The 26,678-nt window shown below is 47.2% G+C and overlaps 1 protein-coding gene across 1 annotated transcript in view; it reads left to right on the top strand.

Moving 5' to 3' along the window:
- Positions 1-11,379, top strand: part of LOC140916135 (interferon-induced protein 44-like) — a 30,085-nt gene extending 18,706 nt beyond the window's left edge. Inside the window, exons 6-8 of the mRNA XM_073357261.2 lie at positions 53-224; positions 6,963-7,063; positions 9,296-11,379. Coding sequence (XP_073213362.2) covers positions 53-224; positions 6,963-7,063; positions 9,296-9,484 — 462 coding nt within the window. The 3' untranslated portion in view covers positions 9,485-11,379. The remainder of the gene's footprint in view (positions 1-52; positions 225-6,962; positions 7,064-9,295) is intronic.
- Positions 11,380-26,678: the final 15,299 nt, after the last annotated feature.

The raw sequence follows: 26,678 nt of genomic DNA, 5'->3' as shown, positions 1-26,678 counted from the left end.
ATCTCCAGGTCTTCAGAAGTGCCACTTATTATTATAAAAAATTTCTTTGCAGTTTAATCCAGCTGCCACCCTTCGTTCAGATTCTCCAGGCTATGTCAAGACCCCTTCTCTGAAGGATCAGATTCATTGTGTTGCATTTGTTATTGATGGGTGCAAAATTGAGATTCTCCCTGAGAAACTGGAAGAGAAGCTGAAACAGCTTCGAAGAAAAGTGAACCAGTTTGGTATGTTTTATATCTCCTAATATCATAGAACTGAATGAAGTGGGCACGCCCAGGAGGGGATCTGACTTGCAAGCGTGAGCACCTTGGATCATTAGGGGCCTGATGTACTGCTAGGAGCCATGCTTATCCTTGGTGTGGGAGGAGAAATTGACATTTATTGCTTTTGAGGTTTACATGCTGGCTGGTTCTCTGAGCTGGATTAATGCACTCTGGAGGGACAGGCCCCCAGACTGATGGAAGTATGGGCACTGCAATGGGCTCTGGTGTTGATGGGAGAATAGAGGAATTCCTGATCACCTCTGTTGTTCTCTACTCTTTGGTTTTCCAATGTGCACTATTGAGTTTCTTCTCCTCAGTACAGCAGAGTCCTTCTGTTGACACAGGCCCCCGGCGAAACAGAGCTGTGCACTACGCTTCTAGGAATACATCTTATCAGGAAATATTCATTGTGATTTCATTAATTACTTTAAAATACATATAATCCAAGGCATTAAAACCTTTTAAAAAGGGAGTAAAGGTAAGATTGATTCATTTAGCAGCTGCAGTGAAGACGGGAAGCAACAAAAAGTGAAAAAAACCCTCAAGAATAGGATTCTTATATTTGTGAATGCCAGTTTACGTCATTAGCTCCTGTGGTTATGTTTGGACACAATACCTGGGACCTGATTTTCTCTCCAGGTGATATGAGTCACTTCGATAGGAGGCAATAGACAGAGACCCAATCTATGGGGGTGAAAGCAGGCCCCAGTTGTGCTACTGAACTCAGCTAGGTGTGCCATGTTTTTGGAGACCCTTGTTGTGAGTCACTTTGAATTCATTGCACTGAATCTCAGCCCTGGCAATCTTCCCAATGAGATCAGTGAGTCATTAAGTGTAGTGTCTCCTATACTGATAGAATAATAATCATTCTTCTTTGAGTGCTGTCCCTGTGGGTGCTCCACTCCAGGTGACGGCGCCATTGATCGGAGATCTTCGGTAGCAGTGCCTGGTCAGGACGCACGCACTCAGCTGCTGTCTCGTGGCGTCGTTAGGGTATGCCTGAGTGCACGCGTCCCACACCCCCCTCAGTTCCTTCTCAACCGTCCTTGGCTGAAGACGGGACTCGGGGCAGTGCTCATCTCTTCCCGGGATACTGTAGGAAATAAGTAGAGAAAAATAGAAATAGTTAGCTAGCCATTTTCCAGTTCTCCCTTTCCTTTAGCATAGTTCGTTAGTTTAAAAAATAATTTTTTTTTCCCCCCTCAAGTGAGTCTCTTGTTGAGACTTCCCCGGCCGCTCATACTTTCATTATGCCGCGGTTGCCAGGCTTTAAGAAATGTGGCTCCTGCAAGGAGTCTCTGCCGCAGTCAGACGGGCACTCACTCTGCGTTAAATGCCTTGGTGAGACACACGTACCTGCGAAGTGTCTCCACTGCACCAACTTAAAAACTAGAGCTCACCTTGATAGAGACTTGCGGCTAAAAATGCTTCTCAAGGAGAAAGCTCTGCAGCCGCCTATGGAGAAGGGCAGTAAACCCTCTCCCTCATGCTCCCCTGCCAGGTCAGAACCGACCGGGAGCCTGGCTTCACCCTGTCACACAAAGAGGCAGGAAGCACTAATGTCTCCTCTCGGAGACACTCAAAAGGGTAAAAGAACTCTTGCAAGGTCTTTACCCTTGGTGCTGTCAGTGCCGAGAGCAGGCAACTCTGACCGCCCCAGCACTTCAGCAGCAACTCACACGGGGTGCAAAAGCAGACTTCCCTCAGGAGGAAGCTCTCCTCAGGACCGGTCCTGCCAGCACCGACAATGGACCTGGTGCTGGCAATGCATTCCACCCTGGTGCCGACAAGAACATCGGCACTGAGTCTTCCTGCCACCCCCGGAGCAGATTCAGACCTCCTGCGGGGCTCTAACAAACGTTTCACGGCTCCTACAAAAGTGAAACTGAAATCACTCCGGGCTGCCACTCACACTCCACGCTCCGCAGCACACCAGCCTAGGGAGCAGCAACAATTCCTGCATCAGCAGGATATCTCTGCGGCCCCTGAGCCTGACTTTCCACTCCTACACATGGAGCACTCACTGTTTGAACAGCAGCTCTCACCACCTCACCTGGCTACTTTCACTGATAGTGAGAACAACACACAGCAGCAACCAGAGTTCTCCCCGCCTGAGTTTCCCCATCCACTGGAGCCATACATACCCCAAGACATGGCACATCATAAGAATCAGCCTCAGTTTCCCTACTTTGTCCCCCAGTGGCCAGGACCCAACTTTTCCTACCCTGTGCCCTGGCCTCAGTGGTACCCGTGGTCGGCTCCTGCCACCACTCCTCCTTGCACCCCTTCTATCAGACTGCAAGCTCATTGTACGCCTATATCCCCAGCTCCATCAACATCTAGAGCTCCTGAACCCCCTCTTGAAGAGGTGGGCTATGAACCCTTCCCGGATTTACCGGCTCCTGCCTCGCCATCAGCCGCAGAAGACGCCCTCATGCCTCCACCTCCACAGAACGTGGACGACTTTAAGCAATTCCAGAAACTTTTCAAGAGAGTGGCACGCAGCCAGGACATCCCTTTGGAGGAAGTCCAGGAAACACAACATAGACTCCTCAAAATCCTCCAACTGTCTGCACCCTCAAAGATCGCACTACCCATAAATGAAGCTCTCCTAGAATCAGCTGATACTCTCTGGCAGACCCCTGCCTCCATCCCACCAACATGCAGGAAAGCTGAATGTGAATACTACGTGCCCGCGAGGGAGGTCGATTTCTTATTTTCCCACCCACAACCCAATTCTCTTGTGGTGGATGCAGCAACACAGAGAACAAAGGAGCCACACTACAGGACAAGGACCTCAAATGCCTTGACCTCCTGGGCTGCAAGGTTTATACCTCTTCTACTTTACAATTTAGAATTGCAAATTATTCCACCCTTCTTGCAAGCTATGGCAATGACAACTACAACAAGCTCTTTGATTTTTCCTCCCATATATGGACGCTTGTAGTGTCATCCTAGACACCAACTGACCCTGGACGAGGACAGGAGAGCGGACTTCAAGTCAGTCCTCGTCCAGGGTCAGTTGGTGTCTAGGATGACACTACAAGCGTCCATGGACATGGCTGATACATCAGCGCACACCACTGCCACTGCAGTGATGATGTGCAGGTCTTCCTGGCTCTCGGCATCCGGTATCCCCAAAGATTTGGAGACCAAAGAGGAGGATCTCCCCTTTGACAAAGATAAACTCTTTTCCAAAAAAAACGATGAAGTCCTTCACACTATGAAAGACTCTAGAGTCACTTTGCGCACATGGGGCATATACCCATCCATCCCCAGGAGACCACGGTATCAACCTTATCAGAGGCCCCGAGCACAACAATATCACCGACCCCAGTCCAGACTGTATGACACTGGGAGAAACCACAACAGACCTCCTAGGTGCAGGCAAAACCAGGCGCAGCCAACTACTTCCCACCCATCGGGTAACAAACAGCAATTTTGAAGTGCTGGTCGGGCGTTTGCATGACCACCCCTTCACTCTGCCGCCTATTTGCCCATTTGGCTTCCGCCTCCAGGCTTTCCACCATGTCTGGCAACAGATCACGCAGAACCGCTGGGTCCTGGAAATAGTTCAGTCAGGTTACTCCATCCCTTTCTTATCTTCCCCGTCCATCCTTTCCCCTTCCCCGTCCCTCCTCAGAGACCCCTCTCACAAGCATCTTCTCCATCTAGGTGCAGTCGAACATGTACTGATGCAACATTGGGGAAAAGGGTTCTACTCCCACTACTTTCTTACCCAAAAGAAAGGCCTATTTTAGACCTACACCGACTGAGCTAGTTTGTACGTGTACAAAAATTCAAGATGGTCACATTGGGCACAATAATACCCATGCTGGAACAAGGGGACTGGTTCACAGCCCTGGACCTATTTCCATATATCCATTCATCCAGCACACAGGTGCTTCCTGCGATTCACGCTGGGACACGACTACTTTAAATACAGAGTACTTCCATTCGGTCTCTCCACAGCACCACGGGTATTCTCCAAGACCCTAGCTGTAGTTATAGCCCACCTCCACAAACACGGGATTATACTTTCCCCCTACTTAGACAACTGCCTTATCAAAGCCAGCTCCTACAATGAGATGTTAAAAGCGACAAACTTTACCATCTCCCTTTTCTACAGTCTAGGCTTGCAAATAAATTTCCAAAAATCCATCCTAATACCTACACAGCAGATAGAGTTAATTGGAGCTCTCCTGGACTCCATTCGAATCAGAGCCTCATTTCCACACAACAGATTCCTCACTATTACGCATCTCATACGCATCTCTGTATCTCTGTTTGCCCCAGAATACAGGCATGGACCTGCCTTCAGCTTCTTGGTCACATGGCAGCCACCATCTTCATGGTCAAATACAGCAGGCTGCACATGAGATGCCTTTGGGGTTGGCTCAATTCCAGCTACACACCCAACAGACACAGTTTTTGCATAACTCTGACTCCGCCACCGAATGTATTGGCCTCCCTACATTGGTGGACAAAACCAGAGAACCTATGCACGGGTTTTCCCTTCCATCCACACTCCCCAGTACTCATGCTGACCATGGACGCTTCCGTGATAGGTTGGGGAGTGCACCTAGGTGACCACAAGGCACAGGGCCGCCGGTCCCTATCAGAGATGCATCTGCACATCAATCTCACACTCAGCAGACACTTCTCCGAGGAACGCGAATGGGAATTACATCCCATGATACTCCGAAAGCTCTTCTCCCACTGGGGCACTCCATCGATAGACCTGTTTGCCACTCCTCAAAACCGCAAATGCCATCTATTTTGCTCCAGAGTGGGACTCGGAAATGCATCTCTAGGGGATGCGTTCCTCATTCCTTGGAACAGCTCCCTCAGGTACGCTTTTCCACCGATTCCACTGATACACAGGGTTCTGCGCAAGCTCACAGAGGACAAGGCTCAGGTCATACTTATTGCCCCAGCTTGGCCCAGACAGACATGGTATCCTTACCTGCTACACATGTCCATCCATCCTCCCCGGACTCTCCCCGACAGACCAGATCTCCTGTCCCAGAACCGCAGTCGGCTTCTTCATCTGCAGCTCCGGAAACTCCATCTGACGGCATGATTCCTTCGTGGTTTCAGTCCCATGAATTAGCCTGCTTGGAACAGGTCCAACACATCCTCCTGCATGGTAGAAGGGACTCCACTCATAAGGCTTACCTGCAAAAGTGGAAACGCTTCTCCATCTGGTGCTTCCACAGATGCCTGACACCCCAGACTACAACCCTCCCTGACATATGAGACTATCTTTTCGAACTAAAACAGGACGGGCTTTCGCTCAGTTCTATCAGAGTACACTTTATGGTCATTACCACCTTCCATGACACTCTGGACGGCTATTCACTTTTCGCCCACCCTCCCGTGAAACGCTTCCTCACTGGCCTGCAACATCTCTACCCTGAGATTCATTCACCAGTAACCTCCTGGAGTCTCAACCTAGTTCTCCATGCTCTTATGAAACCCCCTTTTGAGTCCCTGGCCACCTCATCCCTGCTCCACATGTCCATGAAAGTGGCTTTCTTGGTTGCCATAACGTCAACGAGAAGGGTTGGTGAAATAAGTGCCCTGATGGCCTACCCTCCCTACACCATTTTCTCTAAAGACAAGGTTACTATGCGACCCGACCCCAAATTCCTCCCCAAGGTGGTGTCTACCTTCCACTTTAACCAGCCAGTACACTTACATGTATTCCATCCCAAGCCTCACATGACTCCACAGGAAGTGGCATTACATACCCCCGACGTTCGACGGGCTCTTGCATTCTATCTTGACAGAACTAAACCATTTCGTAAATCCCCTAGGCTATTTGTCTCTCCTACTGAGAGATCAAAGAGTGAGGCTATTTCTAAGCAAAGACTCTCCAAGTGGATCTTGGACTGCATCAGATCCTGCTATCAGAACCAGAATGTTCAACCACCACAGAGTGTTAGGACTCATTCTACTAGAGCAATGTCAACATCCATTGCCTTCCTTCACAATGTACCTATTACAGACATATGCAAGGCGGCCATGTGGACATCTGACCACACATTTGCCAAACATTATGCCATCACATGGGATACCACAGCAGACACCAAAGTCGGCCATACGGTACTGTCTACCGTTGTCCCTCACGCAACTCCAAAATCCAACCAACCATAGTGGGTACTGTTTCACATTCACCTGGAGTGGAGCACCCACAGGGACAGCACTTGAAGAAGAAGAGAAAGTCACTCACCTTGCAGTAACTGAGGTTCTTTAAGATGTATGTCCCTGTGGGTGCTCCACATCTCCTCTCCTCTACTTTGGAGTACTCATCAGACGACTCTACAGTAGAGAAGGAACTGAGGGTGATGCGGGATGCGCGCACTCAGGCAGACCCTAACAACACCGCGAGACAGCAGCTGAGCGTGTGCAACCCAACCAGGCACTGCTACCGAAGATCTCTGATCAATGGCGCTTGGACGCACTGTCACCTGGAGTGGAGCACCCACAGGGACACACATTTCGAAGAACCTCAGTTACTGCAAGGTGAGTAACTTTCTCTTTTCTTTGTTTGTTAATATTAATTTAATAATTAATCTTTTTCGAATGCTGTTGTGCAAAACAAAAACGCTTTCACCTTATGTAAGCAGAAGCAGTTGCAATGAAGAACTGATGGGAAATTAGGTATAAAATCTTACTCTTTTTTTTTTGGTACAGGGATCCCACAACTGGTTTTGCTAACTAAAGTGGATGAAATCTGCCCTACTCTTGAAGAAGACGTCCAGTGTGTGTACAAAAGCAAAGCTGTTGAGAAACAGGTAAAGTATGGCATTGTTGACTGTGGTGCTATCTATTAACTCAGTTGACTTGAACAAATCAAGGTACTGTGATACTCTACGTTTGCAATACTTGCATCCCCTCATATTCCTACACATATTCTCATTCTGGTCTTGTAGGCACAAGCTGAAAATATAACTAAATTTAATACCTCAGGTTTTGTTTTAACCCCTAAAAGGTTTAAGATTTGTTAAAATTGCAAGTTGCACCTCTGAAGAATAAAACTGCATAACAGAAAAAGGAGATACCAGAAACCTCATTAAAAATTAAGGGCCGGATTCTTTTGCGAAACCCCACTCCATATAAAGGAGCTGGAGTCTGGCCATAACTTGCCGGCTGCATATTTCCCCTGGTGTGAATAGGTGTAAAACTGAAAAAAAGAGAGCTTCGGGGAGGAAGGAAGTGGGAGCGAGCTCTGTTCTGCTGATTTTTTTTTTTTTAAAGCAGACTGTCTTTTGGGGAGCAAACACTGCTGGATAAATTTTGTAGAGTCTTTAGGCCAGTGGTTCCCAGACTTGTTCCGCCGCTTGTGCAGGGAAAGCCCCTGGTGGGCCGGGCCGGTTTGTTTACCTGCCACGTCTGCAGCTTCGGCTGATTGCGGCTCCCAGTGGCTGCGGTTCACTCCAGGCCAATGGGAGCTGTTGGAAGCGGCGGCCAGTACGTCCCTCAGCCCGCGCCGCTTCCAGCAGCTCCCATTGGCCTGGAGCAGTGAACCGCAGCCACTGGGAGCCGCAATCAGCCGAAGCTGCGGATGTGGCAGGTAAACAAACCAGCCCGGCCCGCCAGGGGCTTTCCCTGCACAAGCGGAGGAACAAGTTTGGGAACCACTGCCCTAGGCTATTCTAAATCATGACACAGCTCATGCAGACCAGCACATAAAATTGTCTCCTTGGACTCCTTGCCCCTGTCCCATGGTGACAGAGTCAGACTCAGAGAATCTATAAAGGTTTGATTCCCTGCTACCTTCCATCTTGTCTAGATATTTACCCTGTGCAGAGTGCTTGTATAATGCTGCCATTTTGCTTTGTTGAATTTTATACCTACTTTGCACTCACTTTGCACAGCCATAAATGCTAACACAAGATGGAAAGTTGTGAAGAATCAGAGGCTGTTGGTGGTTTGCAGTTCCCCAATACTGACGCTGGCCTGGGGCTGATTTACCCATCCACAATTCTCAGAGGTATTAGGCACCTAACTTCCACTGATTTCAATTTGATTTGATTTGAGAAATGTGGCCCAAGTGACCATCTCCCAGCCAAGAGGAATAGCCAACTCTATGCCATTTGAAGTTTCCCCCACCTGGGGAGTATTTAGCTTAGGAGATATGACTGTGTTCTGACTGCTTTGTTCAGCAGAAATGATAAAAGGGACTGGATCAGTTCCTAGAGTAGAGTCCTGACCCTGGGCTACATTCTGCCCTGTATCTGAAATCTGTTAATCACATGGGTAAGGGCTGTCAGGTAGCTGAGTGCAGTTCCCTGACTCTGTGGGCTGGCCCCAATGTGAACCATGGTTTAGAGGCTCAGCATAGCAAAGCAGAGCTCTGCCTTGGTCCGTCCCTGCCTCTGACATGCTCCCCATGCTCCTACATCTCACACGACGCTGGGTCAGGATGTGTGTGGAAGCATGGTTCTAAAGGAGCTAACTCGTATCAGTTTTATACCAGCGAAGAGCTATTCTCATTAGAATCTTAACTGTCTAGTTATGACCAAAATCCAGTACAAAGGAGTTGGGTTGGCCCAGAGAATATATCCCCCTGTATCTAGAAAGGCCAAATATGGACTTAAGTGGAATTATACCAGAGATGAATCCCTAGTAATGTTCTCTCTAGGTCGTAATGGCGGAAAAATAGCCCTGTGTCCTGGGTATCACCTCTGAGATTAAATAGAGGGTTTTGGCCTCCAGGGCAGTTTACCCAGTCAGTTTCTATCAGTGAATTTGCTAAAGAAGCATAAAATATAGTTAATACGGCCTTGAACTGTGACTGCATCAAAATGTAGTTGCCACTTCAGTGGCAGGATGGCTATGATGTGAAAGTGGTTATGCCTTCAGTATAAGGAAGTTTGAAGAACTAAAATATCTTCCACTTTTAATCTCACCAAACGATATCTGTGAAAATACTTGAAGTTTTGCCTAGCTTCCTCAAGGAACAGAAAGATTGAAAAATAGTCAGGGCGCTCTTTAGGATAATCCATTTTGTGCCTTTTCTACAGATGCGGATAACTGCAGAGAAACTTGGAATCCCTCTTGCTCAGATTGTACCTGTTAAAAACTACTGCTCCGAGTTGGATCTTTCGTGTGATGTTGACATCCTGTTACTTTCCGCAGCGAGGCAGCTTATACGTTTAGCAGAAAGCTACCTTGACAACTTCCCTTTTGAGAAGCCAGAGAAAGAGCCCTAACCTGATGTTTACCTGTGACACTGGATATTTTATGTGCTGGCACCAGAAGTCAAATTTATTGCTGCCCTAAGCAGATGCAACTCCATTGACTTCAGTGGAGGTGTACTTTCTTATGCCCATGGTGAATTTGGCTCAGTGGTTCTATATCTTGTTACTGCGTTCGTAAGATTAATGGTATTCTTGCATGCACCATGGGAAGAATAGATTCTCGAGCTTTCAAGGTGGGAACCCTTTATTAAACATTCCACATTCTTACTCTTCTCCATTTAAAAAGTAATTGAAACAGTAGGTTGTAAAACTTTTGTTAGATTAATGGAAAAATAAATTACTCTAAGCACTTTTTCAATCACTTTGCTTCATCCAGGTTTGGGATTTCAATAACTCAGCCAGAGGTTGTGGGCCTATTGCAGGAGTGGATGGGTGAGATTCTGTGGCTTGTGATGTGCAGGAGGTGAGCCTACATGATCATAATAGTCCCTTTTGGCCTTAAAGTCCATGAGAAGAGGTGAGACAGAGACACAAGGGACCTACTTTTCTTCTCGCTTACACTGGTTAAATAAACACTGCTGTATCTCTATTGACACCAGCAATTACTTCAGATTTGCACTCGAGTACTTGAGAACAGAGTTTGGATTAGATCCATGATGAGATGTAATATCAAATGCAATGGTAGCAATAGAAAGAGTAGTCAAGCTTCAGACTGTTCCAGAAAGAGTTGGTATGGCTGGTATGTGGTTCCCTGCAGGTATAGCTGAGGGGAAGGGCTCCTTCCTATACAATAAACCACAATTAAAATTGAGCAATCTATGTTATTGGGCAAGGATTTATTTTCTTTTTATTAAATCATAGAGTCATAGAAGATTAGAGTTGGAAGAGACCTCAGACGGTCATGTAGGCAACCCCCTACTCAAAGTAGGACCAACACCAACTAAATTAGCCCAGTCAGGACTTTGTCAAGCTGGGCCTTAAAAACCTCTAAGCATGGAGATTCCACCACCTCCCTTGACTTAGTCCAGTTTGCCCTCTAGTGGCTGACAGTTACAAAATATGCATTTCTAGAAAATAGTGCTACATAAAGATGCTTTAGAAAAGACTATGGGGCAGGATTTTATTTTACCCTCTTGCCTGACTTATGATTCAATTCTTTATTATTTTCTTTTCTGTGAGCACACAACTATTTGGTGAGGAATTTTTATTACCCATTGATCCAAGTCCAATGTGAACAAGACTACCATCCAGCAGCCCCTCTGCCAAAGAAGCAGAGGCATATAACAAGCCACCAGGTCTCTCCATCATAAGACAACAGCAGGTGATGGGACGGGAGTATGAGAGGGCCTCTTTACATCTCCTGATATTTTGCTGTCAGAATGTATTTATAAAATATGCTTTAGCAGGATAAACATATATAGCTACCTCAGTCCAACCTTGTCTTCAGGAGGCCAATAGTAAAAACACACTAAAAGAGTATTACATCCCACAAGTAACATACTGAAATGCTTAACAAAATGGAAAAACAAGATATAAGTGAACTTCAAAGATCTTTTGAGGTAAATCAGAACCTCTTGGGGAAAAAAATGAAACCAAATAGTTGTTGAGTTGCAATGAAGCATTTTTCAGGGCTTTTATCTCACCTTTCCTCAGTGTACCATATAAAACAATTTTTATTGCAATTTCTAGCCAAGTAGAATCAGACTAGTGTATCAGCATCAGTGTGTGTGTATTCCGTTTTTCATGCATCATTTAAGAAGATCAGCTAATAGTTCTGCAGTTGGGGCTCTTTTGTCATTTTCTAGCTGATGTGCTGATGTTGAGGAGAGAAGCTGCTGTTTAACAATTTCAGCGGTGTTAACTCTACACAAACACTAAGAGAGAAGGGAAGAAGCTGGAGCAATTCTTAGAGTGCTTTGGTAAGATTTAGCCTGGAGATTAACATTTAGAAGCTCTCCTCAGGGGCTGATTGTGGGTGAATCCCAGCTGATCTGCTGTATGCGAAACACCAATTGATCCAGTTAGGTAAAAGAATTTTTCATCAAGCCTTTTTTTCCCCACTGTCTTCAGTGTCTTAGAGTGAATTGCCTACAGTGTTGTACACGTTCTACATTACAGTGTGATGACAGCCATGTTGGTTGTGATGAGGGACTTCCAATGCTAAAAGTGTCAGCCTCTGTAGCATGAACTAAAGAATTAAATTTATATCTGGAAGCTGTAACAAACTCACATCCTTTGTAGCTCGGAGGGGGATGTGTAACACACACCAAACTGTGGGTTATATAATTGCTAATGTAGACAGTACAATGAAGACTTCTGCTCAAGGTGCAGCTGCAGTCAAAAATCAAATACAATTTTAAGATTTGTAAGGAAGAGACAATGAATAATACGGGGAATATTATAATGCCATTATATGAAGCAGTGCTGTGTCTCATCTGGAATCCTGTCACCTCATCTCAGAACAGACATTGCTGAATTAGAGAAGATTCAGACATGAGAAGAAATGATCCAGGCCCTAGAAAAACTCTCTTAGGAAGAGTGATTGAAAAGAGTGTGATTGCTTACCTAAGAAGGGAGACAAATAAGAGGGGGCATGATAAATGTATATACAATAATGAATAGTATGGAGAAGTTAGATTGGGAACTTCTGTTCTCATGGTCTCATAACACAAGAAGAAGGGGATATTCAATTTTACTGAAAGGCATCAGATATAAAACCGATAAAAGGAAATACTTCTGCACCCAACACATAACTGGACAGTGGAGCTCATTTGTCACAGGAAATTGCTGAGGCCAGGAGGACAAAGAAAACATGAAAACAATAGCAGCTAAAATTGTAGAGTTAGTTGCTCACCATGAAAGGGAAGAGGGTGCAACCACAATGAAATACTGCATATTATTATTTCATGTTATGGCCATAATAAAGAGTGAGGTGTAAATATTTGCAAATATGAGGAGATGCATAGGGGAAAAAATACAAAAGTGGGGGAGAGGGACTACTCAGTATCTCCAAGTATTTCCCATCAGCAATGTGTTTTAAAATATGTTTGATTCAGAAGAAGATTCCAAAGGTCATAAATGTGTCTTCTAAGTGGAAGAGATGGAGGCCCAGAAACTCAAAGGTACATAGGGATGGCTCCAGTCAGTACTGCAATGCCTAACTCCTAGGTAGACTGCTGCCTAGTGGACTCCTCAACCTCCAGCTAAGCACACAGGGAGGGACAGGTGCCCCAGAAATGCATTCTCAGAAACCGGCAAACTGACTGGGAAGCCACCTAAGTTAGCGAGGAGTGAAATGCTGAAGTAAGGGGTAGAAGGAGGAGGGCTTAGGCACCTAACATGGGCCGCCTGGCTGACAGGCCAGATATAGATCCTCCCTCCATTTGGGATCCTGAGTCGTGAACTCTCTTCTGTAGTTAAGCAGCTGACCTAGCTTAGTTCCTAGGTAGCCCATGCCCTGGCAGCTGAAACAGTATCTCTCTTTCAGTGTCTCCTGCTAATGCTCGATACTGCTCTCATACTCACCCTACATTTCCCTGTGTCCCTGCTGTCTTGTGTGGGTGTTGTGCTGACCATCTGCCTTTTGGGGGCCTGCGTCTGGCCCTTCTGCTGTGGGGTCTCTCATGTATTGGGTCTTAGGCGTGCTCAAAGCACACCTAAAGGATTGTACCCTATTGACATGTCCTGCCTGGTTTCAGAATCCCACTTTGGGGCCTCCAAAGCTTTCAGCTTCAGCTAAGTCTCTGAGCAGCTTGTTAGCCATGGGGCAGTCAGGGCTATGGGAGGTTTGTGAATACCAACTGGTAGAAACTTAGGTGCCTAGGGGACTTAGGTATCTATGGGGTTAGGTGGAATGTGAGTGCTGGTTTAGAAAATAGCGGTGGAGCCTAAGGATGGGATTCACAAAGCTATGTAGGTTCCTAACTCTGGTAGGTACCTAAGCTCCTTTGTGACTCCCTCCTTAAATGGTGGACTTCAGAACCTACAGGGGGCAGATAGGTGCCTAAATATCATTGGGGATGTGGGTCTGAAAAGCCTGTGATCCAATTCCATAGTGTATGAGTAGTGGTGCAAATAAAGAAAGAAACTGGGGCAAGGATACTTAGTTGTTTTGTTTGTTTTGTTTTGGGGCCTCAGCGTGAAGACTTGCTGGAGCTGGGCAGAGTGACTCTGCTGGATGGGCCAGTTTCATCCAAAAATTGGGTGGTGGGCACTAGGCTTGCTTATTAGCTATTTGAAGCTATTTAGATTATTTCTGTTGTGGTTAAGCACCCAGGCAGGGCATATCCGGAGTCCCTGAGAGAGTAAACAATGGCAGCCCAATAGCAACTCATGGGGAGGAGTCATAATTTATAAATAGGAGGAGAGGGAGGATGCAGTGCTGGAGCAGTGCAAGGACCAAAAAGTTCTGCTGTAAGGTTTGTATTCCAGGGTCTTAGGCTGTCTGTTTGACTCCCTCACCCAACTGCACTGCTAGAAATGCTCCAGGCTGTGCAAATTGCAGACTGTCATTGCAAATACCTGAGGGGAGTCTGAAGGAGACTGTGGGACTATCACTCTTTGAGGAGCTGATGTGACCTACAGCGGGTTTGGACACTATGCCACTGAGAAGGGTAAATCCTCTCAGAGGAAGAGTCCGAGGGGAGTGTATGCACATAACTATTTTACATTTTAAGTTGATAGCCACAAGTACTAAAACTTGGGGGAAACGCTACTGAAAGTGTTGTCTTTAAAAGATTTCTTATTGCCAATATTCACACTTGTTTCAAGGACTGTAAGTAACTATGATGTAGTCATATATAGATTTATTTAGTAAATGTTTTCCTTCTGAGATTTTGTGTCACTGACCTTCTATCAGAGATTTAACTCTGTATGATATTTGTGGGAATACACATATATGAAAGTGCTGAAAAGACTACACTCTGGTCTCTACTGAAGCAGAGAGAGAAGCTACAATACAGGCAGAGGGAAAAAATACTATATCTGATTTAGCATACCGCCTTCCCCAGACCTGTTACAGAAACACCCACAGGCTCCAATCAGGACCCCATTGTTCAAACACAGACTTGTTTTTGCCCCAAAGAGCTTACAATTTAATTAAAGGAAAGACACAACATGGAGGAAGAACAAGGAATAATAAAATCATAAGGCCAATTGGGGAAGGAGCTAGTTTCCCATTGCAACTGGCCTATAGACAGACTTTCTGTCTCTGGGTTTGTTTTTCCTTGATTACATTAGAAAGAGTCAGTGTATCCCAGAACAATCTGTAGAGGTTCTGTGCTGTCAGAGTGTCTCTGCGTGTCTTAACCCCAAATTGGCTCCATAACAACGCCGCCCCAGTGGAGCCATTCTGCCATGGACTTGAAGCAGCATAAGTTTTGGTGTGGAATCTCAGAGGAGACAATGCATGGAGATGGTATGCTCCCTCCTTCCGCCCACTCATCACCACCTGAGCATCCCTCCTCCCAATCCACTCCATGCTGGGGAAGGATCCAAGGAGTTTTGGCCCCATTATGGCAGGGTGAACAATGAATTCTGCAAAAACAATGTGGACATTAAACCATAATGAAAACAATTTTAATATAATTCTAGGTAGAGAGGAAAGGGAAGGAGAAAGAGGGTGTGTATTTTTAAAAAATATGGGATCAGCTACTCAGCTGATGTGAATTGATGTAATTCCACTGCATCAAAGGATCTGGTCCCCAGCGTAAGCAAGGAACTGTTTACAATCATAAACCAAAGGAAAAATGATTACAAGTGAATAGCACAGTCAGGAGAGACAGATAAGGCTATAAAATTCCAAAGGCTTTGGCAGACAAACATTTTAACACGAGATTGAATTTAACTATTAAAGTTTAATGAATGGCTTCTATTAGGAACTGCTGTAAGGTCTGAATGGCTTTTTGCATACTCTGTATAGGAGGGGCCGTCAGTGTGTAGTTGCTGTCTGGTTGAAACAGCATTAAAAATTGACATTCATTGTGTCTCGGTGAGTCAAGCAGGAGAATGCATTGGTAAACTAATGAAATTAAAATAGGTAAAAAATAGGTTTAAGGTAATAATGGTATCTGTTGTAATCCTGTCTATCTGTGAATACAATTTCTGCTTCTTAGACTCCATCTAAAAGTAATGAAGGATACTGGGACAAATAAATATCCACTGTAAATTACAGTTAAGTGAACTGTTGGAAGAAGCAGACAAAAGTTATTTTTGGTGAATTCAGATGTTTGTAGGTACCCAAAAATAACTTTCCTATGTTGAGTCCAGGAAAGCTATATTTGCTGGTTTTGAACAGCTTTGGATTTTCTCAGTAAACTGTTCTCCCAGCCCTGCTAGTAATGTAATCAGCACTTATGCAGCAATAACAGGAGTGAGAGTGGCTTAGGCAATATCTTTAACCTCCAGAGACAATGGAAAATGGAGTTTACAAAGGCGCAGTACTATAATGCACTTATACAAAGAAAGAGTATTTTTGGGGTTGAAACAAAGAGGGCAGTAATTCACTTAAAACTTTCTGGAATGTTTACAAATGTATAAATAAACCAGGAGGAGGAGGCTTTAAACCATTGTTAATAATCAAAAGAGTCAGTAGATGGCATGAGAGACTTAAAAATTCAATGTGAAAAGGCGTTCCCTTCTTCAACATTGTGCCCTGTTTCCTGTTTTAGCACCAAGCCCTCCACTTTGTGGATTCCCCTGGTCTCTCATTCATCAGTTGTACTTTAGTTACATGAAGCACATTTGTTTTTTAGTTTACTCACTAACCACTTGTTCAAACATGGAGCGAAATCCTGGCTCCATTAAGATAAATGGGAGTTTTGTCATTGACTACAAAGGGGCTGCGATTTCACTCATTATTTTTTGAAGTTCTTATAATGAAGCGTAGGCATTTAATTTCCAGCAGCAACCTGATCTTAAGTTTTTCTTCCTCTCCTGCTATCCTGGATTCCTTGTCGCTGGCTGCAGTATAATATCTGCAAATACTTTCTCCAAATGACACCCGGTGTCCTTTCAAACTAATGAATCAACAGGACCCTAATAGAAGCATCTGATTGGTCCAAACTGTTTATCACCTTTGTTCAGGAATGAAAAGAATCTGTTTAGATCAATCTTTTCTCTCTTTGACTTTATTTTAAGATGATCTAAATCATTTCGACTCATTACAAAGAGGTCAGTTTTAATCAAAACTCAACACAAGAAAATCAGACATGCTGTTTTGATTTCTCCAAATGCCTCATTTTAAAATGTGCTGAATCCTGAAACTACAAGCCCTTTTCTTATCACTAAAATATACCGCATTTGGTAATGAGACCTATTGGAAAAATACCTTAATTTCTATCTTCATGGACTAAATTGTGTAACGTATACAAGAATAAATATTAATATCTATGTATTATTAACTCTGTGCAGTAGGTAGATATTGTTATCTGGAGCTGGAGAAAATGAGGCTGAAAGACCACTAGATTTGCCCAAGGCCACATTGCAAGTCAGTGTTAGTGCCAGGATTAGATTTTAGGACTTCACAGACTCTCAGGCCTACGGCATTCTTCCAGCCCTCATTTCATTACACAAGTGCAAACGAAAATAAAGAATAGAGGGGTGAGAACCACTCAGTGGTCTGGCAGGGCCCCAAAATGTCAATGGTATACTCGTTACAGCTGCTGCACCCAAAAAAATCAGCAAACCGAGATTCAGGCTCCAAACACTTGCAAAACACACTATAACAGATTCAAAAGTGAGGGAGCAAAGTACAAGATTACAGCTTTTATATTTTCTGTTGTTTATTGTGGATAAAGGGAATAGAACAAAAGTCAGTATATGATGAATAAAGCAGCAGAAAAGTCAGATGAACAAAGAAACTCACCAAGAAACAGAAGAACTGTGTGAACAGCGAGGGCTGTCAGCCAATCAGAAGAAATCAGAGCTGGTGGCCTTGCTGCACTTACATGCCATGAAGAGCAATGGGGTTTCTGCCCCAAACTGGGGTCCAGAGGAGTCCCTTTTTCTCCTACAGGGCATAAAAGAGACCAAGCAGATGGTTCCCCAGATGATCCAGCAGAAGTAGCAGTGATGGTGAGAGGTCCAGACCTGTGGAGGCAGGAGTAGAAAGACTGCTTTTGAAGGAGAGGTGGACGACACTGGAGGCCAGGTATCAGGAAAGTGGAGCAGAGCTGGAGCAATAGAAGCTTGCTGCCCAGAACAAACAAGCAGCTCGAACAGTCAAGTAATGCCCCTGGGACCCAGGAGGAAGGACATAAGGGTGTGCCTGATCAGGGGCTAGCAAACAAGCAGTGGGGGTATGATGGATGCCATCACTCTGCCTGCAGTCTTCAGCATTATGGCCACTAAAGGTTTTTCTGGGCATTGGCATGTGGGACCTTTTTTCTTGTGTTATTTTCTGTAGTGAAGTAACGGGGTTTAACTCTGAGGGCTCAGGTAGAAGCCTAGGAGGCCCAGAGTCAGTGGCTGAGGGGGCAAAATTGCTGTCTACCCTTGCCCGGGAAACAGAGTCAGGGGTGAGTGTGGCTGTAGCCACAGCAAAAAGGTGCTGTGGCCCAGAATCTGCTAGGAGCAACCTCTTCCTAGCATATGCACAACGGGCTATAGGAACCATCACCTAATTTGATCCACTTGTTGGATCATTAGCTTCCTCGGCCCAGGCCGGATATTGATGGGGAATGGGACATGAATGCTGAGCCATGGCCCCCACTAGGAGCAGTGAGACACTGCTACAGCTGGGAAATGCTGTGGGACAGGATTCCGCTGGCAACCTGGAAGCTTGGCACAGCAATAAAGCGATGTGGGTGATAAAAGCACTGAGAAATTCATGCTATCTCGTGTAACCTCCCCTTTCCTCCCTGGATTATTCAGCAGCAGGCAACACTCGCCTGGGTGCCTGATGTTGACAGTAAAAGAGATCCTGAGTATCCCAGTGGTGATGTTGGATAGGTGGGAATCCTCTATCCACCCCTCTGCTGCTGTCCCTTTACTGTACTAGTAAAGGAAATTAATCTTGGTGGTGCCTGCACCTGGTTGGACCCTGTACACATGCAATGGCATGCCTACAGGGCATATAAGAATAAACCTGAGCTAATCTATACAATGCATCTCAATTAAAAGTACCAATTATAAACAATATGCACCTAATATACACTTAGTTTACAGTTAACGCACCTTTACTTAACAATTTAAAAACCAAGCTATTACAGACTGAGATTAATTAAAACCAATTTAAATCTGCAAGTGGCAGTTCAATAAATCCGTTAATAAATGCAGTTTACAGTAGTAAATGACACTTATCTAACTTGCATTTACACTGGCACCATTTCCTCCACCTCGGTGTGTGAGCGACTCTGAATTTCAGAGTTCTAAACACTTGTGTAGGTGCACTTGAAGACATGGGCATAGTTTGGGGAGGTTCAGGGAAGGCCTTGCCCCTTCAAACAGAGGTGAGGCCTGAGGAAGGCATGTGAGGTCATGTGCCACACCCCTCCCCCAGCTTTCTGTGAGTGCTGAACTGCCCTGCAGGGCTCATTATGCTCAATCTGTTGGGGGCGGGCGACAGACATGCCAAACCCAAGGGAAAAAAACAGAAATTGGGCTTCTTTTTGGCTAATTGGCTTGCGAGTTGCTTGTTGACTAGTTTTTGGCTTGTAGCCTGTTGCTTCTTTGGCTTGTACCTTGTTGATTGTTGTAGCTTGCTGCTTCTTTTTTTTGATTGACTCCTGGCAAGCAGGAGAAAGGGGGCGGGGGTAAGCAGGGGCAAGGGGCAAGCATGGGCAAATGGGAGAAGAGAGTCAGGGGTGCCCAGTGGGCCCACCATAGTCCCAGACTGCACTCTGGGGGGTGGAGGGGGTTCACATAGAGTGTTGGAGTTCTTCGTGATTGGCCTGTTTTGGCTTTGTTTTGAAATGGAATTAGCTTGATTTTTGTCTTATTGTGAAAGTCAGGGTGCTTATTTACCATAGGTCAAGCCCTGCAGCCAGGCAGCCCAGTGAGGCAGGGAGCAGGATGGAGCAGCTGCTCCATGTTGCTACCTCAGCAGTTGGACGCTATCTCTTGGGTCCTAGTTCCTACCTGTTTCCTCTACAACAGTGAGTTCCCACAGGGGACAGGGAAAGGGGTAGGGGGTTGGGGAAGAGACAGTGGAGAAGGGGGGATAGGACAGGGGAAAAGAAGGGGATGGGAGAGTGGATTAAGTTGCCCCTCCCTACCTCTTCCACTTGCAGTCCCCCCGTTCTGTCCCTAATGCTCTGTGCCTTCTGCCTGCGGACCACCCATGGCACCACCTTTTCTGCCCCTTCCCCAGGCCTGCCCCTTTTCCATCTACGGCCCCCCCATTTTCCCCCGCACTGCGGCCCCCATCCCATTTTCACCTTTCTCCCCCTCCCACCACTGTGGCCCCCAAACTGGAGAAGCTCTGTTCCAGTTCCATGGCCCCATGGCTGCAGCACGACATGAGACTCCTCCAGTCCCAGGACTGCAGCAGGGCATCGAGAGGCGACCCCTTGCACTTCTGCGGGGAACCAGGGTTGGAGTGTCGGGACTTCGCCTGCGCCACTCACCTGTCTGTCCCCGGCACTTCTGCGGGAGAGTGGGTCAGGCACGGGGTCTTCCCCTGCCACCCTACTGAGTTTTCTGGGGAGAGGGTCAGGGTTGGGGGCTGGGTTTTCCCCCATCCCGCAGCTTCTGCAGGGGAGCGGGTGGGGGTGCTGGCATTTCCCCTGCCGCCTGGGCTTCCCCTGCCGCCCCCGCACTGGGGTTTCCCCACCTGCCCGGCACTTCTGGTGACTGGGGGCAGGTGCTGCTGCAGGGGCTTCCCCTGCTGCCCCATGCTGAGGTCAGGCGGAAGGGGCCAGGGGCTGCCCTGGCAGCCTGGCACTTCTAGGGGCCAAGGGTGGGAGCTGCCAATGGGGATTCCCCTTCCACCCTGCGGTGGCTTTATATGGGGGGGATGTGCCCATTTTTCCAGGTCCCACCAATTGTCCGGGGCCCATGGTCATGGACATTGTGGGCCCAGTGGATAATCCATCACTGGGGTGGGGCTTTGGGGGAAAGAGGCAGCAGGAGGGCAGGGCCTCGGGGAGAGGTAGAATGGGGGCAGAGCATTGGGAGTAGTGGTGGGACAAGGCCTCAGGGAGGGGAGGTGCAGTGGAGGCGGGGCTTCAATGGAAGGGACAGAGTGGTGGGGCCGGGCCATAGTTTTGGGTGTTGATGGACCACCACTTCTAGGGAGCTGCTGGAGCTCCTGGGCAGAAGTGACTCTCATGTCATGGCCAATGGCCAAAACACCAGTATCAACTCATGGGGGAGATTGTGATAATCAGGGTGCAGATGTAATGCTGACAGGCCCCCGTCATCGGTGGGCGGGATTGAACCTGGGACCTCAGTGTATGAGCCTCTCATAAATATAAAGGGGAGGGTAAACACCTTTAAATCCCTCCTGGCCAGAGGAAAAACCTGGCAGCCCTGTAAAGGGTTAAGAAGCTAAGATAACCTCGCTGGCACCTGACCAAAATGACCGATGAGGAGACAAGATACTTTCAAAGCTGGGGTGTGTGGGGGAACAAAGGGTTCTCTCTGTCTGTGTGTTGCTTTTGCTGGGACCAGAGAAGGAATGCAGATCAGAACTCCTGTAAAAAGTCAGTAAGCAATCTACTTAGATATGCGTTAGATTCTGTTTTGTTTAAATGACTGATAAAATAAGCTGTGCTGGATGGAATGTATATTCCTGTTTTTGTGTCTTTTTGTAACTTAAGGTTTTGCCTAGAGGGATTCTCTATGTTTTGAATCTGATTATCCTGTAAGGTATTTGCCATCCTGATTTTACAGAGATGATTCTTTTACTTTTTCTTTAATTAAAATTCTTCTTTTAAGAACCTGATTGCTTTTTCATTGTTCTTAAGATCCACGGGTTTGGGTCTGTGTTCATCTATGCAAATTGGTAAGGATTTTTATCAATCCTTCCCCAGGAAAGGGGGTGTAGGGCTTGGGGGGATTTTGGCGGGAAAGACTTTTCCGAGTGGGCTCTTTCCCTGTTATTTTTGTTAGACGCTTGGTGGTGGCAGCAATAAGGTCCAGGGACAAAAGGTAAAATAGTTTGTACCTTGGGGAAGTTTTAACTTAAGCTGGTAAAAATAAGCTTAGGGGTTTTTTCATGCAGGTCCCCACATCTGTACCCTAGAGTTCAGAGTGAGGAAGGAACCTTGACAGAGCCTCTACTGCCTGAGTTAAAAACCATATGGCTGTTAGCTAAGGCTGTAGAGCAGACTCATTAATCTCTCTCTCTAAGTGGTCTTGATGCCACTACATGGGACAGAACACCACACCCCGTAGGTGTGTGGGTTACACAGACACCCCAAGGAGAGAAGATAAGGGTTAACTCCTGCCACAATAAGAAGTTCAACCAATTGATTGCATATACTGTTATTTTAATGTAAGAGAATACCAAGTAAGATCTTTTATGAAAGCTTGTAATGCACTGAACTAAACAGTCATTTTGAGATACGTTTATGGCTGAAGGTTATGACTGTATGTGTGTATGGCAAATTGCAACTGACCTCAGCAGCATCTCACAACAGCATGGTGACGCAATCAGGTGGGGGTGGGGGCTACCTCTGAACCAGACAAGACTGCCTTCAAGCATCAAGCCATTTTCCAGCCCGGGAAAAAACAATGAGGAACCACCGAAGCTATGGGACCTGCTTGAAACTGAAATATCTTCAAAAACGAAGCCAGGCGAGCGTTTTCTCCTCTTTGAATACCTATAGTGACTGAAGAACATCCCCCCCCCCACCGCAAACTTTTTTAAAATGGAAGGGGTTTACGTAAAACTGAGGGACAGGCTGTATATAGGCCAGAAGCTGTCCATGAAACACTGACACACAGGTGGTATGCTGGGAAACAGTTCAAAGGCAACTTGTATTAGAAAAGGGATTTTATTTAATGTGGAAGTTAAAGCCTGAGGTTATGTCTGTGTTTATTTACTGGATAACTCATATATGTTTGCTCTTTCTTACCATTTCATCTTTGAATCCGTGGTTTTGTTATTAAATAAACCTTTTGTTTACTTTACCCTAAGCATGTCGCTGTGGTGCAAACTGTGTGGCATGTGTGCACCAAAGAGAACTGATAACGTAGGGGAAGGAGAGCTGGATTCACACCTTTGGGAGTGCTGAATCAGAGGGGAAAAGTTAGAGTTTCTGGTACTTAGGAACTCAAGAAATTTGAGGAGACTTGGGAATTTGGGGAGACTTTGGCAGGGCTGTTGAGTCACCCTGCAAGGAGTAACTAGGCTGCTGGATGCCAGAGTGACTTTGCACTTGTGAACAGGTTATTGGTCTTAGGGATCTGAGCCACAGTTGCACAGGCACCCCCAGGCTGCAGAGCAAGTGGTGACAGACCCTCCTTAGTAGGGTTGCCAATTTTGGTTGGACATATTCCTGGAGGATTCCCCACATGACATTATCTTTAATTAAAGATTAATCCTTAATTCCTGGAGATTGCAGGACAATCCTGGAGGGTTGGCAACCTTATCCCTTACTGGTCTGGGTGCGCTCCAAAACATCCTAAGGGGCTTAACTGAAAGGCCATTTGCCTAGCTTGCTACAATACAGAACAAAACTTAAGCAATTCATAGCAGTTGAGATGCAACAGTGAAGAAAGGTACAGTACATAAAAGCCTTGACTGTGAAATATACATTTTAATACTCAGTAGATAATTGCAATGTGAGAGTTGCTTTATAGCATAGGGCAGTACTGAATTCCAAATGAGCTTTAAATCCAAACTTCAGCCAGCCTCTGAAATAGGTCTGAAATATCATTGCGGTATATTAGGGCTTGGTGCATTGGCCTTTTGACACTTACCAATCTAACATTGCTCTTAATTCCTTTGGTAAAATGAGTTTGTTCTACAAGATTCCACCCTCCCTGGTCCCACCCCAATTCCAACCTGTGGCTTTATGAGCTTTCATTATATTTGCATTTCACAGCTGCAGCATCAGTGACTTCCTTCTGTCTTTTAAAGATACTCAGCTGCCTCAGTGTGGGGGCAGTAATGAACGAGCACCATCACCTCCAGAACAACAGACAAAAATAAAAGCTGTGCCTTAAAAATGGAAATAATGTGAGCTGTGGCTAACCTCTGTCCTGAATGGAACAGAAGGAAGCAGGCATGCGCTCGTTTCACTAGCTATGGCTTCCTCATCTGGTCGAAGCGGCAGTTTGAGCAAAGCCTTACTGGAGAAAGTGCGAATGGCTGCCACTCTGTGCACTTCTGTAGCAGAAATGAACATCTGCTCCATCATCATCTTGTGCTCCCAGCACATACACCTCCCGGATGTCACCTTTCCTTTCGTCAGCGCCTGAGTGCTGTGGAGCATTCTAGCTTACAGCCGTTTAGACTGTGCCCGTACTGCCCCTGAGTGGACCTACACGTATAATACTGTCCGCTGATTTCAGTGGCCTGGACATAAAACAGCTACCGCATGGCGGCTGCAGCACTGAGCCACAAGAACGTGAAACAATTACACATGTTGCGATTTCAAAAGCCTGTCACAAGTTGCTGAGCTAACTTATGCCTTCTGATGCTTGGGGCCAACTCCCACTGAAGGTGGTGGGACTCATTTTAGTGCACCTGAGTGCTGAAGAAGGTTAAAAAAAAGTTTAAAGTAGCAGCATGGTCTTCATCCCTGTTTCTCCGCGTCAAGCTCCCTGCTACTCATCACTAGCAGACTGACCTTAAGTCAGGTGACTGGCCTGCCGTTGTTACTAGGGATGAGCATTGAATACTCAAGGCTCTGCCCTTCCCAGTTTTCTGTATGAGGCCATCACTGGGGATAAGCATTTATCGTTTCAGGCAGTACAGCGTAGTGTGCCTAATTTGGTTAATTTTATTTAAGAGGGTGCTATACACAGGGAAATGCATTTTTACTGTCTTCTCCTTGTTGCTCTTGTAGATCTGAGGCTGCCACCCCTGAGACAGGAACATAACACTCTCTGCATTTGCCGTAATTTATGGCATTATTGTGTTCCCATTATATAATACACTGGCTTGTATATGTGATTGTGTTTCCGCTCTTGAGGTTGATTCCACTGACTATAAACAGCCTGTGTCTTACTTCCAAGGGAAGGAATTCTCTTTTAGCTGACATAACAGGGGCTTATATTTTTGGATACTGCAGTGCTGATTACTGAGGTATCTATAGGTAGAGGGCATGGTCTATTAAAAATAGAATTAATTCATAATGGTAAAGAGTATTTGGCTTGATCAATTTTCCATAGTAGTACCTTTTGAGCAGTAAAGCTCCTGTTAACATTTCTCTTCACTATCATTCTTTTATTTGAACTGGTTTACTGGAGGAAGGTTTCCCTTTCATAAACAGGTGGCTTAAGAGGCAAGAAGATTTGTCAAAGCTGCCACAAATGGCAGTGGGAAGTGGCCCAGGCCCAGTGGTGAGCTGGAGCCGGTTCACACCTGTTCGCGTGAACCATTTGTTAAATTTTGAAGCAGTTTTAGAACCGGTTGTTAACCTGCTTCCCTGCAGGGGGCGCTGAGGCTTTGATGGGCTCCAGCTGGGAAGTGATGTAATTTCTCCTCCGGCCGCCAGGGGTGCTGCACTGCGGGAGCCATGTGGGCTGCCGCCACGTCCTGGGCACGAGCCCTGGTGCTGCTGCTGCTCCCCCCGACCCCTGGCCTTGGGGCTCCCAATGCTGCCTGGTGGGTCCCCGGCTGCTCTGCTGGACCTGGGCTGCGTCCTGCTGCTCTCCCCATGAGTACCCACCACCCTGCCCGCAGCCAGCCCCCGTCTCCAGCCACCCCCTCACCTCCTGCCTGCAGCCAGCCCCCATCTCCAGCCACCCCCGCACCCCCTGCCCGCAGCCAGCCCCTGCCTCACCCCCTGCCCTGCCGGCAGCCAGCCCGTCTCCAGCCAGCCCCTGCCGCACCCCCTGCCCTGCCTCAACCACACCTGCACCCCCTGCCTGCAGCCAGCCCCGTCTCCAGCCAACCCCTGTCCTGCCCGCAGCCAGCCCGTCTCCAGCCACCCCCACACCCCCTGCCCTGCCCGCAGCCAGCCCCTGCCACACCCCCTGCCCTGCCCGCAGCAAGCCCGGCTCCAGCCAGCCCTGCACCCCCTGCCCTGCCTGCAGTCAGCCCCTACCTCCAACCACCCCCTGCCCTGCCTCCAGCCACCCCCTCACCTCCTGCCTGCAGCCAGCCCCCATCTCCAGCCACCCCCGCACCCCCTGCCCGCAGCCAGCCCCTGCCTCACCCCCTGCCCTGCCGGCAGCCAGCCCGTCTCCAGCCAGCCCCTGCCGCACCCCCTGCCCTGCCTCAACCACCCCTGCACCCCCTGCCTGCAGCCAGCCCCGTCTCCAGCCAACCCCTGTCCTGCCCGCAGCCAGCCCGTCTCCAGCCACCCCCGCACCCCCTGCCCGCAGCCAGCCCCTGCCACACCCCCTGCCCTGCCCGCAGCAAGCCCGGCTCCAGCCAGCCCTGCACCCCCTGCCCTGCCTGCAGTCAGCCCCTACCTCCAGTCAGCCCCTGCCCTGTCTCCAGCCAACCCCGCACCCTCCTGTCTCCAGCCAGCTCCAGCCAACCCCTGCCCTGCCCTGCCCGCAGCCAGCCCTGCACCCCCTGCCTCCAGCTAGCCCTGCCCCACGCCCCTGTCTGCAGCTGGCCCCACATCCACTGGTGCCCTGCAGTTCCCAGGGCAGTAACCCTGCACACCGTCTTCAATGAGGGGGGCAGGGAGCAGCTGGGACCCACACATGTGCACACCCTAGGGTGACCAGACAGCAAGTGTGAAAAATCAGGACAGGTAATAGGAGCCTATATAAGAAAAAGACCCCAAAATCTGGACTGTCCCTATAAAATTGGGACATCTGGTCACCCTAGCACACCCCCCAGGGGGTGGCAGGGACCCACACATGTGAAACGGAGCTCATTTCTATTTCAGGCCCATCTTTTTAAAAAAGAACTTTAGGCAGGGTTAACATACACCTGTATTTTCCTGGACAGGTCAGGCTTTTTGGTTCTTAAATCGCCATCCGGGAGAAATTTTTAAATTTTAAAAATTCCTCCCAGGAAAATACGGACATATGGTAACCCCGTTGGTACAAAAAATACATACTGGGGCACATCCCTTAAATCAGAACTTTTTATAGGGAACCGGCTGTAAAGATTTTGGCAGCTCATCACTGCCCA

Source organism: Lepidochelys kempii, chromosome 8, assembly GCF_965140285.1.
Source record: "Lepidochelys kempii isolate rLepKem1 chromosome 8, rLepKem1.hap1, whole genome shotgun sequence".
In the NCBI taxonomy this organism is placed as follows: domain Eukaryota; kingdom Metazoa; phylum Chordata; order Testudines; family Cheloniidae; genus Lepidochelys; species Lepidochelys kempii.
Note: the sequence above shows the minus strand (reverse complement) of the source record. Positions and strands in the feature narration are given on the sequence as shown.